Below are 14,284 nucleotides of genomic sequence, written 5' to 3'. Positions count from 1 at the left end.
GTCCTCCACGAAGGCCTTCTTCAGCTTTCCCAAGCAAAGAAGTATTCTGTCACAATGAAATCATAAACTGATTTCAAAAGCTATCATCATTCAGAAATCAGACGATTTTAATTTTAAGCCACATATTACCAAGATATCTTATTATTTACTGAATAAAAAGCCTAAAAATGTGTTATTTGCCTTTCAGAGTATTTTACTGATATGTCAACTTCCTCATTAAGTTCAGGTTACGTTTAGATGTTTTTTATAACTGTTAAACTGAGCTCTCATAATTACCATATTTTTGGACTGGTTATTTCTGAATGAAAAAACGCTGGGACGTAAAACAAGCAACCAATTAAAAAAAAAAAAAAAGTACATGCTTACGTATACATCTCCTGTTGGCGCATTGGATAAAGCTGCAAAAAGTCAACTGATTGCATCTTGGGGCGGAATTTAATCTTGAATCCGTAGTTGAGAAACACTACCAGATGTTCCGGATTACTTCGAAGCAGTGGGCAGTGCCAAAAATTTTCTTGAACAGTGTCTAAAATTTTTCTGATATTATACTTTTCTTTTTTCAGATGGTGTAAAAGATATTCCATTACTTTAGCTTCATTCATGAATAAAAGTGGTGTTCTATCTTTTCTGAGCACCATACAAAAAATTCCGGCAACGAAATCGGAATCTGCACAAACGCTTTCGAACAGCATCGCTATTAACTTCGGAGCCACTGTAAACTTTATTATATCTATAAAATATAAATGATTATCTGCGTAATAAGCTATAGGCGGTCTCTCAGATGTCAAGATAATTTGTCTAAATACGCTAGAATTATCGTCAAGAATAATCATCGATTTTTCTACGTAACGGCAAAATTCTTTCATATATTTTAAACAAAATCTAATTCTTCCTGATTCTGAGTTCCTTGGTAATCTTTCTAATACACTTATAATAAAATCGCTGAAGAAAGAGGGCATTTCCCAGGCTGCAAATCTCGAAACTCGAATCAATTTCCTACTAGGACAGACGGAATTTCCTTCTTGATAAGAAACGGGAGGAAAGTATCCATTTTCACGTGTTCTTGTCAGATTTGCAATTATTTCGACTCGACTAGACAAATACGATAGATATCCATATCTTCGAGGGGCTACACTTAAATCCAGAGCATAAAGTGCCGTTGTTGTCTCGTGTTTCGTGAAATTCAGGAGCAGATAAATCCAAGAATTCCACCGAATCAGCGACAGTGTAACAATAAGTCATTTTCCAGACTTTTTTTCACTCAGCTTTATGCAAGGTTCTAAAATCTGAACCTCAACTTAAATCTTCTTATTAGGTATACAAGTAACTCGCCCGTTGACGTCGCTTTTCAATTTTGACACTTTGGGTTTAATGCGAACTTTATCGCGCAATTTCCGGCATCTCCGATAACGCCGGATGGAGTAACCACATATTTGCGACCGAAACACAGGCTGTTGCCAGACTCTATCTGAATTTCATTGCGCATTTCCGTTTTTCTTTTTTATTCCAAACATAAACGATAAATACAGTGTTGCCAAACCGTGAAAAATAACTTTAAGGAAAATTACGTTAATGCAACCATTCAGTTGCTCTCTACATCTCCTCCCACCTTTTCATTTATAGTGGGTGTGACATAAATCAAAATACAAGATATTTAACAAGAACACTAAACAGCAATACATTTAGCACAATTATGCAGAAAAACTAATCATAATGTGAAGGTTTTACAGTTATCGTACCGCATTCAATTTTAACTATATTATCAGGAACATTAAAGTTAATATATTTACCAACATGAGTATTATACTTTTTTTTTTTTTTTTTTTTTTTTTTTTGTTTAGATAACAACAAGCTCTCGTTGTCCAACATTTCTAAAGGATACAATCATTGCAGAGAACGGATCGATTCACCTGCAACTCTAATGTATCTCCTAAATGTATTTGTCTCTGAATGGCTTTATTATTTTCCCATTAGATTAGCAGATTCAAATATTCATCTCTAAATCTTTTCCTGAGCTCTTGACGTAATCTCTGTCGATATCTGTATCTCTTAGTTAGTGATACAGACACCATCTACATGGTTTATGTCTGTAGCGTAAAGCGACCAGATTTTCATTGAGACAAAGTGGGACAAATGGAATGAATTGAAAATTGTAATTTAGTTATGAAAGCACACTAATAATTCAAAAAAATATGTTTTATTGTATACATTCATATAGTTGTCTATAAATATACAAAAATATATTTATTATTAACAATTGGTAACTATAAAAATATTTGTAAAAATTATAATTTGAATATGATGTTTTTTATTTAAAAAATTATGATTTTCTTTCACGGTCATATTTTTTATCCGAGAGAATACTTTGCAATAGGTTCGGATCATTTTAAAATGTCATGAAATTTGTCATATGAACTGTACAAATTACATTTTAGGCTTAATACAGATTTTAAAGTTTTAATGTTCAACTGAATTTTTTCAATAGTCCATATCTTATTGATACAAGAAAAAACACGTTCTGTTGCTGCATTTGTTCCTGGAAGGGAGAGCGCGTGTTCTACAATTTTCAAAATATTTTCATAAGGAATATTATTCTGTTTAAAATGAAGGAATAACTCCGTCCATTTTTTGTCTGTTTCAACATTTGCAGACAACTAACACTTAATTTTTTTCATCAGTAACGTATCTTTTTACCAATGACACTCATCAAAAAGATCCTTTTCGCAAATATTATTTTTCGGAAAATGGTTACTAATATAGTATTAAAAAGATTTTTCCACATATTCCCATTAAAATCTTCTTTTTTAATGTCACCCAATGAAAATTTTTAATATCCTCGAATTGAACTATCCGTTCTTCAAGATATTCCAAGCAGTTATTATAAAAATTTCTGACATCTTTCAGAAAATCAGGACGTTTAGTGATGTCCTTTCGAATAACTAAAGGAACGTAGTCATTATCAAGTCTTTTTCGGAATTTTGTTTCTAATTTCATTTGACACTTCCGTAATTGAAATTTCGTCCCCTTCAATAATTTTCACAGCATTGGGAAATTATGTAGCTTGGTTGTCTAATATTCTAATTTTAATTCCTGTTTCTGGATCAAAAAGTCTAACAATTGTGGGAAATAATTTTAAATCTTTGTGCTTGGAACCATCATAATATATGGATATAAATGTGCATTTATCTAATTCTTTCTACAATTGCGACAACAAATATAGTGGAAAAAAAAAAAAAAAACACTACAAATAATTGCTTCGACTTTTGTCCTTGCACATGCAAATTTTTTGTCGTACAATGTTTCGATCATTTGCGACGTACAATCAACTGATCTGAAACTTTGATTGTGGTTTATGGTGTGGAAAGCAAATAGCCCTCCAGCTAATGCTAGCAGTTCCTCCGTTAATAATACATATTCCTTGACGAGACGTAACGAAAACGATAAAACACCACCGAGTAAATTTAACTCGTTACATCGCCTAATTTAGTTTACTGTGCATCCATTTTATGTGTTTTTTTTTTTCATTTATGTATTTTTTATTTCTTTATATTTACTACAATAATTAATAAATAATAGGTAATATTTTTACAGTACATTTATAAGGAATTTCTCCCACTTTCCTAGCGTGCCTTCGTGGTGTAGTTGTTCTGCACACTGGGCCGGTATTCCAAAGGTCCGCGGTTTGATTCCCGGCGAAGGCGGTTGCATATTTTTCATCTCTCTTGCTTTCCAAAAAATACTTATGACTCTACAGTGGCGCCCGAACTAAAAGGCGATTGGGTCCCCTAAAAACCCAGTCGCCCTTTAAAACGGGAAGCATATAAGGTATTTCTCCCGCCTTTCTAGCGTGCCTTCGTGGTGTAGTGATCAGCACACTGAGCCGGTATTTCAGAGTCTGTGGTTCGATTCCCGGCAAAGGCGATTCCTAATTTTTCATCTCTCTGGTTTTTCCAATTAACCCAATGTCTCTACACATTTAAAATAAGAAATGCAGAGATGTTTTCTAAAAAGCGGGACATTTTTAAAAATTGGCGGGACGCGGAACTGTCCCGCCAAAATCGGGATGTGTGGTCACTTTACTGTAGCGCCCACCTTTCTTATATCCTGCTTGAACATTGAGGGTGTTGAAAGTATTAAATCTTCAGACAAGTAGTTTAACAGTCTTGCATTGATTAGAATACTCGCATCGCATAGAATGGTAAATAGCTTCTCATATCTCAAGTAGGCTTTTCCTAATGTTCTAACATGGAGATATAGAACTGTCACATTTCAACCCCTTCCCGTAGTGTACATGCAACCTAAAATATATTGACAGCTAATTGATACTTTTTCAAATAATTCTAACATGTTTAAACATTAACTTATTTTAAGTTAAACTAAAAATAAATAAATTATAAAAACTTTCTAAGTTTTCAGAGAAAAATTTTCAAACGTGATACAAAACTTGCAAGCAACTCTAGTCGTTTTCTCTTACATATTAAATTTTATTTTGATACCGAAATAAAAATATACGTTTATATATATATATATATAATGAAAAAATTCTTTATTTCTTACTACAGCTTGGCATTTGATGACGTTTCAGAATTACTAGAAATAATTTTCATCAGTCTTTTCTTATCAATTATTAATTGTGAAAAAAGGCTATTCACTTATAAATGTATTCCCAAACGCGATTATTCTTAGCGCAAAATAATTGAGTTTATGTATATTTTACCAAGTACGAATAAAACGCTAATAAAATCTTATATCCAGAATAAAATTTATATCACAATGTAAATTAATTAGCTCCATTTATCGATTTTGTAGTGCGTTTCGTGTGCATTTTTAATGGTAATGAAAATAATGTAAATTTGAACCTCATATAACTAAAATTTTGAAATCTTTGCAACAAATGTATAATTGAAATGCATTTGCGAGCTGCCTAAAATTCTCTCGGCCACCAGTTTAAAAATTATAAATGATATAAAAGAATGCTAAAAATAATAAATACTGAAAAATTTCCACATGAATTTATTAGCCATCGGATGTAAAATTTCACACAAGCAATTACTCAAATTATAATTAACTTCTGATTAAGTGCATGCAAAATCTTAAATCTAAAAGCGTTTAGATTTTAATGGTCCCTTAAAAAGGGCTCCTTTAAGAATTAATATGTTTATCAGTAGAGATTATCAATAGGCTCACATGAAATACCAAACCATTTTATAGGATAATTGATAAATATCCATTTAGCTTAATATAGGAATGTTATATATACTATACCTCTTGTATATAAAAAAGAAGAAAAAATATTTAATGTAATTCCAAAAAAATGCTGGATATTTAATTAGATATGGCATGAATTCAATGCATTTTTATTTAAATAAAACTGATTAAAATGTTAAAGAAAATATGAAGTTCTGAAGTTCCCTTGTAGCTCACTAGATGGCAATCAAGAAACATAAGCCAGCAGTTGATGCCGCAATACGTCTTGGAGAAAATAAGCATCAGCCATCGAAGACAAGATCACGACGATGTGAATTATGTAGCACCATGAAAAAGCCTGTAAGAATAAATGTAGCAAGAAAAGGCCTGTCAGAACAGTGTGGGAATGCAGCACATGCAAAGTTGCACTCTGCTTGAAAAAGAAAAACTGTTTCCATGAGTACTATAGAGACTGTTCTCTACGGATGTGTTCTGCGGGCGGTGGTCACTGACACTAACCACCAGAAGTGGTCATTTCTTTCCCCCCGAGTCTTGGACAAAATATGAGTAATTGTCGCAAATAATTTCATTGTAACACCTGATATAGTAAATAAAACAAGAGTTTTGCTAATTAGGTTAATTGCCTTTTAAAGAGTTAAATAAAATGTGACACAAAGTAAACCTTCATACCACCCGAATTCAAACATGAAAATAAATTCAGTTTATATTAACCTGTAAACTAATTTTTTGCTGAAATTTCTGGTAAATTTCAGCAAAAAACTGCTGCTTTTCTGGTAATAAAAATTTCCGGTACCCTCTTTTGATTAATGTTCTCTTTTTTTGGATGGAATAAATGAAAGTGGTGATACTTTTTCCTTTGTGTTTGTTTTAATGTCAAGTTCAGATCAATTAGACCAGGTGCATATCTGCACTGCATAACTTTTTCTTCATGGCAAGTTCTCAGGACAACATTTATTCGTCTCATGTTAATTTTTACTGCATTTTGCACCAGGAGTTCACTAGATTTATCGCGAAATGAAACAGAAACATTCCAACACCTTCAAGCTTACAGTAATTAGCCAACCCCTCCCCCTCTCTGATGTTCCGAGTCTTGTTCAACAAAACTGTGCATTATGTACAGCAAACAACACAACTAATACAATAATTGAAACGTGTAATGTCTGTAACAGTGGCTCTCAACCTTTTTTGCTCCATGTACCTTTTTCATAATCATTCCTCGCCCTTTTCAGGATTTGAAAAATATGTATACATTTATCTGAATCAAAATTATACTATAACGTGTATTGTAAATTAAACAAAAAAAAGTACAGAAAATACTGATACATACCAAAACTTGCATAAAAGTGCATTCCTCCCTTGAAACTGTGAAATTCTCTCACTTCCCAAGGGGGGATATTCCATCCTAGTTAAGAACTCCCAATGACAAAATAAGAATTGGGATGGTAATGATTTTTTTTTTTTTTTTTTTTTTAAGACAGGGCCCAGTTGATCTGCAGTGTGGTTAATCAGGAGTTGACTTAATTCTTATCATCTTGGAATAATTCTTTTCGTCTGAATAACACTTCCATCTATTTTAATATAACGGGAACATACTGTAAGAATGCGAAAGATTTATCACATGAAAGCAAAACTTTTTAAGCGATTCTATAGAAAAGTGATTTTTTTTTTTTTCAACAATTTCCCAAAATTTATTGAAAAGTAACTTCTTACAAAATACTATTAATACGTAAATTTGTTGAAAATAACTGTTAAAACAATCCACAGGCAGTGATATCATGCATGGATTCACCAATATTTAACATGCATATGCTTTATGACAAGAAGGAGTACAATGCTACATGTTTAAAAGTTACAAACATACACGCATTGCTAGTAATATTAGATAACATGGTACTTAAATATTATCCTGCTGACTGGCCAAGTAGCACAATTTGGCGCCATTTATGGATCACCATGTTGTTTAGAATTCCACAGTAACAACTAGTGATTGGTGACCACTGACAAAATTTTGACGGGGATAATACATAAATACCAATAACATTCAGCAGTGTGCATCATGAAGTCAGGCATACACTATATATTATAATCTTATATTTCAGATGCTAAAGAAAATTCTCAATAATTACCAGTAAATTTAATATACACTGTGCCAGGAAATTTAATTATACACGTAAAGTCCTTATGCAACCTTTATTTCTGCAATTACCGACTGCAAATATACATCTCCAATAACAAAATTTTTTTTTAAATAATGCAAATTTAAAAGTCTGCACTTTTGACATTTCTGCCTTGCCTTAGATGGTTGGTTAAAAAACAAAGAATAATTTGACATTAATTTTCTCCTTTAATATTATCAGAGTCGTAGCTAAGGTTTTCAGCGCCCAGGGACAACTGAAGGTTTCGTGCCCCCTACTGCTTGCCAACAATGGAAAACATTTAGTTCTAAAATGTCGTAACATCAGTTTGGCGCCCCTTGGATTCTGCGCCCGGGGACAGATGCCCCCCTCTAGCTACGCCCCTGAATATTATGCAGTGATATTTCTTCGTCATTTACTAGTGTGTAACATTCTTTAATTTATAATTTTGTTACATATTATCATACAAGTGAAACAATTTTCATAACAAGTAATTTATAAGTTTTCAAATGCTAAAAATATGTTAATACTAACATGTAGTTTTATTATTTTTGAATCATAGCCTAATAACAATATAAAAAATCATTAAACTAAGAAATATTTTTCATTTTTAATTTATGCAAATAGTATTATAAATTGGTTCTGCAGCAATACTGAAATCTATCACTCAATTTTATAGAGTTCTGTGAATAAGATCTACTTTTTGAAACTATTATACTGATGAATACTTTTCTGGGCAGTTTGCATAGCAATGCCCATTTTTAATACATTAACATTAAAAAGCTTTTCCTAAACTGATATCATCTTTAAATATGTATGAACGGAAACACTTCGCTTTTCAATTTGAGTATGAGCTCTAAACATGATCTCAAATTTTGAAATTAAATTACCTTGGTCAATTTCTGTTGCACGGAAGTCTAATATTTTTAGACAGAACTATAGAGACCAGCAAGCCATGGAAAAAGTTACATTTTGTGATTTTTAGAAAATGGATTTCTTAAAAGTGTCATAGCATGAGTATTTTTCTTACTTAAAGCTTTCCGCAATCAGAAGTACACATCTGTGACCAACGGTTGCAAAAATAAAGGTTGCATAAGAAATTTCTGTGGGCACAGTGCATATATATTGTTTCTAATTTCTTTATTGTATTGTGAAAGCATTAAAACTGAATTGAAAATGAATTACATAATATAGGTGAATTCAAATATCAGTTAATTTAAAAGCATAAAAGTAAAAATTAAGGTTTGTCTCCTTTTCCTATTGACAGATATGAATATGCATAATTTTTAATAAAGCCTTTGTTTAATATGTTAATACAGGTATAATATTTAACTGTTGCTCCTCAGAAGTTTATTTCTTTGCACAAAAAATCACTTAAAATTCATTCCTCATAGGACTTCAGTCTCTCAGACTTCAAAAACTTCAGTCACTTATTTTGAAGAATCACACTGCATTTTCTATTCGAATAAAACATAATTTTGATCTCCTGTTCATGTGTGCATAGTCTCTCAAAAATAATCCATCGTATAACAGAGGAAAAACAACTCATCATATGTAAAGATATTTAAGTGTTTTTCAATAAAAATATTAAGGAGACATTTAGGATTACTATGACAACAGTTCAATTAATTTAATGTGATGTTATTCAGTATTTCATTAGTTTAGCTAAAGACATATTTCAGACATTTTTCTTGCACATTTGTTGCCTACATTTTTGAAAACACACAAAATATGAAAACATTTGTGCACATTTCGGTTTTTTTACATAAATATTAATAGAATAGGATTATGTAGCACAACTTCACATTTTATTATTTACATATATACATAGAAGTTAAAAAAATAACATTAAAGTACTTTTGCTACAGACATATTTTAATCTTTAAGAACAGTACAGGAAGTTAAAGGCAGTGCAATTTTTTTTCAAAATAACAGTACACCATATTAAAAAAAAATCAACACTACACACTCCAAAAATATACAAGTTATCATAAATATAATAAATAATATCAATAAATTTACCCAGTCTTATATTTACAATATTTGTAGTTAAAACTTAGAGGTACAAACAAAACAAAATAGAACTGATGCATTCAGAATGCAATTTATTAACGTGTATTTGCATGTGTCGCCCCTATTACTAAAATGATACAAGACTTTGCTTTCTGATTTTGGTTTCAAACAAATGTGATAGTTGAGAACAAATATATACATATATTCTATTTCGATAATATTCAAATAAATTTCATTTTATACATGCATTTAAAAATTACTGAAACATTCAGTGACTAAAAATTTTTTCATTAAGAAATAATTAATTTTTTATTTATTCAGACTAACACTAATAACAAAACAAACTAATAAATTGTTTTCATTAAGAAATAATTAATTTTTTATTTATTCAGACTAACACTAATAACAAAACTAAAACATTATGACTAGAAAATAAAGTGAAATGATACAATATTCAAAATAATAATTTAGGAAACTGACAAAAGTCTTATGACTGCAAACCATGACTCCAAAAACGGCTTCTTAAGTACTAATTAAAAAATTCAAGGTTTAAGTTCACACATTAAACTGAACAAGCAATTAAAATGTTTCAACCATTTTAGAGCAAGTACTTAAGCCAGGCATCCTTCACACTAGTATCACAATACAGCCAAAATAATAATAATAAAAAGTAAATACATAAAAACGTGAAATACAAAACAAATTTTTAATAACTGTCCCATTTATAGATGTTATAAAAATTTTAAATTTTCAAGGGGGAAGGGAAAGGAGTTGATGAAACGTATTTTTAACTTTGTCATATATTAGGATAACTCCTAAACTGACTGTTTCATGGTTTAATCATATATTTTGTAGTAAATAAATTTCAAAATTTCCACTTCTTGATATTTCTGACATTTTAATTTTTCATCCAATTATTTTTACATGACATGCATACATATATTTCACATAAAATCTTTGGCAGACGTTTGATAGACACAGGAAGTTTTATACATTATAATTTGACACAAATATTGATTATAAATATATTAGACTTTCTATGTACATTTTCACAACAATGAATTTTTGTTAAATTAAGCTAGGGAATCGAACTGGATAATAATTACAACCTCTAAGAATTTCAAAAATTGAAAATCTGGCAAAATAACATTAATTTGTCAAAAAAGTCTAACATGTATACTGAAAATTATATTTTACCTTCATAAAATAACATATTACTTAAATTTCTCTTCATAATTATATATACCACATTTAAAGCTCTTAAAACAAACTGGACTGGGGTGGAATTACACAGTGTATACAGCATTCGAAATCCGAATTCCCCAATCACTCATTTGCCATTCATTAAAGCAGAAGTGAATGTACCATAAATATTTAAAATGCAATTATGCTAACAATAGTAAACATTGCACAATACAAATTCCAAATCACAGCTCTATACAAATGACTAAAATTCAGTATCACAACATAAATTAGCTACCAAATTACTTGACAAGATTACTGGCTGGAAAACATGATTAATATTTCAATAGGATTAGAAAGGTTCACTTTAATTTTTAACCATTACAATTACATTCTATTCTAAATTTATGTGAACAAACTTCGGAGAGGCCAGATTATTGGAATAAAATTATACAGCACCTCAAAATAATAATTTTGCACATTATTGAATATATTGAGGAACAGGGAAGAAAAATTACATGTAGTAATTCTCCAAATACATTTAATGTGAAAAATTTATTCATAGTTAATTTTCATTTTTGCTTTGAAATCGTTATTGCTGTTCGTATAAGATACTTTTTAATAAAAAGTTTGAATATGCACCTGCTCCATAAATTTCGCTCTTAAAAAAATCCTAGAATATGAATATTTTTCTAGTATTAAATATATATGCATATATATTTAACATTATAACACTTCTGTCTCAACATTTTTTATAGTCAGTTAGATAAATACACATTTTTGTTTTATTCCATTATATTATTTAATATGTTTTATTTGAATAAAACAAAAATGTGTATTTATCTAACTGAATCAAGTTCTCGAAACTTTTTAAATAAACACGACAAACTGATACAAAACTAATGAAAAATAGGAAATACATACAAATCAAATGCTGAGTTTTAGCAAATCAAAATGCCCAGTAGCAGCCCATCTTACAACAGTAGTATTAGTGAAAAAAGTGCCAGATTAACTGATATAACAAGACCATGAGTGCTGAATTATCGAATTTTTACCGTACATGAAAACGAGATATCCAAGAACGCGACCAAAAACTTACAACACTACACGTAGTCACTTTTATTATTACAAGCAAGGATGGGATTCGGCGCATTCACCGAATTGGTGAATGCGGGATTCGGTGCATTCAACGACTTGGTGAATGCGGGATTCGGTGCATTCAACAACTTGGTGAATGCACCGATGGCAGTTTAGTAAAATGATTGTTAATACTGCTGAACATTCATTCTGCTTACGTTGCTGGACAATGTGGACATTTTGGGAATGAGACAGTTGTTGCTTCAGAGAAGTTAGCAAGAAACTATATACTATTTCTTAGTATTCCAACATTTTGCCATAAATATGTTGGGTGACTAAATGCTTTAAATAAAATGCTTATTTATTCAAATCCTATATTTAATAACTATTTCAAATTCTGTTAACCTTTTTAAAAGCAAAAAAAAATGAAAAATTCAAATATTGTTACCGTATTTTAAAATCAAAATACAACTAGATGCATTTTGAGTCTCCAAATCATTAATAAAGTGGGTATTACTAGAAAAGTTTCTATTTTTCTTTCAACTAAATTTTTAAAAAAAACCTAAAATAGAAAATCTTAAAAAAATAAAGCCTTTGTAGCAAAAAGGTTTTTATTTCCCTCCCTTCATTTGTGGAGTACAATTTTTTTATTGTTCTGATTTTCTGAATGACAAGATAGATGAACTGTATAAAAAAGGAAGGTTCTTCCTGATTATATGCACCTCCAGTTTCAACATGTAGTAAAACACCATGTTTCTCGCTATACTTTGGAGTAAAAGCATGACAATAGCCAATTGACATGTAGTAAAACACCATGTTTCTCGCTATACTTTGGAGTAAAAGCATGGCAATAGCCAATTGACATATTTACATGCCACTCATGTGTTTGAGTGCATGTTGATTTATGCTCTTTATGCTTTGATGAACAGTTAGGAAATGATATATGAAATTTTGCTGTTGGCAACTTTTTGTGGGGGTGCGCAAAATCATCGCAAAAGCATGTCAGCATTTCTTTTTTTTCTTGGAAAATTACTATTCTAATGAATTGTATCAGAATTAATTTTGCATTTGCAGACTTTTTATTGTGTTTATGTGCATTAACATGATTCATAATTTTGAAAAAGTACCTAATTAGAAGAATCTGCAGTAAACAAGATAAGCAAATTTTGCTATTAAGAAGAACAGAATACATACACTCTTGTATAAAAATTCCATTTAGGTGACATTCTAAGAAATGGAAAATTGTAGGCATTACATTATAAAAATTACACTGCAACACAATAAATGAAACTCTTAGTAAAATGACTTTGAAGCAAATAATTTAAAAATAAATACATACTCTCATCAAACAATACTTCAGGAAAAAAATTTTTTTGACACATATTTTACAAAAAACATGACAGAAAAATATTGCCAAATATGCAGATAGTAAGGAAATCTGAGGCAAATCCAATTCTGTTAATTTATGTAAATATATCATCAAATGATTTCAAATATCTGACACAATATGCTTCCTCATTTTCACACTTTACTGCTAAAATGATTCCATCAAAGACTGCTGGGATGTTTTCCACTTCATATTAATCAGAAAGAATGGAATGGATTATTCGTCCATCAGATTTTCTTGCCTGGTCTTGAGCATATTTATTTGTTTATTATTTACATATTTCAATATTAATTATCCAATTAATCAAATATCTTATCTAAATACACTTTCCATTTCAGTAAACACAATAAACATTAGTTAAGAAATGAACCGAATTAGATTTCCTTTTAATTCCTGAGTACAAAATAATTCTAGAATACATAAAATATAAAAATGATTATTGTGGAAAAGGAAATACATATCTATTTGTCTTTTCATAATTTTCTCTTTTCTTGATAGTTATTGCTTAGTATAAAAATTACTCTGGTTTACTAAATATAATAAATTTGCTTACACAACTACATAGATACTGACTAAACAGGGGAAGGGGAACCCTCAAGAAACTTCTTGAGTATTTGATTTCATCAAAGAAAAGATAACAAAAAATGACTAGCATGATTATGCAAACTTTAAAATATTGTAAAACTAAATAACTTTTGAACTTTAGGGGAAATATTATTCCTTAGCACCAGTTTTTCTTTTAAATGCTTTCCTTGAGATGACACAAATAAATAATTTATTTTTATTGGGATAATATGAATAATCAAAATTCTAAATCCTTATAAAATATGTATTTCCTAAACTTGAAATAAATTAGTCCCAAATACCAATAAATTTATTAACATAAAAATATAGTCTAAGGTTCACTGACTGTCGATCCATTACGACAATTTTGATTCATTTTCAGACTAAGAAAATCTTCTTTCCGTGCAAAATATTCATCCAGCCTTTGTTTTGCATACCTGTAAAAAAATTTAATGTCAAAAATAGTATTAAGTAACAGACAATTAATAAACTGCTAAAGTGGACCACCCATTTTTGGAGTATTGTTTAAATTAGAGACTTTTGTTGTAAAAAAAAACTCCCCCCTCTTATTCTTGATATTTAAACGTTTTATTGACATGCCTGATATTATTTGAGAAAAAATTTTCTGAAAATGACGAATTTTAGGTAGTTTGCCTTATTTGCAATGACAGTGTGGCTGTGATGAAGGAATACAACATTAAAAGACATTATGATACTA

At 30.1% G+C, this 14,284-nt stretch overlaps 1 protein-coding gene across 6 annotated transcripts in view; it reads right to left on the bottom strand.

Moving 5' to 3' along the window:
- Nucleotides 1–14,284, bottom strand: part of eas (ethanolamine kinase 1) — a 120,553-nt gene that overhangs the window by 24,631 nt on the left and 81,638 nt on the right. For 5 of the 6 annotated variants that reach the window (XM_085819960.1, XM_085819958.1, XM_085819956.1 and 2 more), the window contains exon 9: nt 367–14,003. In XM_085819960.1, the coding sequence (XP_085676086.1) occupies nt 13,898–14,003 (106 nt within the window). In that variant the 3' untranslated portion in view covers nt 367–13,897. The remainder of the gene's footprint in view (nt 1–366; nt 14,004–14,284) is intronic. The other variant, XM_085819957.1, reaches the window with a different exon arrangement.

The sequence above is a fragment of the Stegodyphus dumicola genome, chromosome 7 (genome assembly GCF_044657685.1).
Source record: "Stegodyphus dumicola isolate Sdum_Otavi_A_Nest chromosome 7, ASM4465768v1".
Taxonomy (NCBI): domain Eukaryota; kingdom Metazoa; phylum Arthropoda; class Arachnida; order Araneae; family Eresidae; genus Stegodyphus; species Stegodyphus dumicola.
The sequence above is the reverse complement of the archived record's forward strand: the minus strand, read 5'-3'. Positions and strand labels throughout refer to the sequence as shown.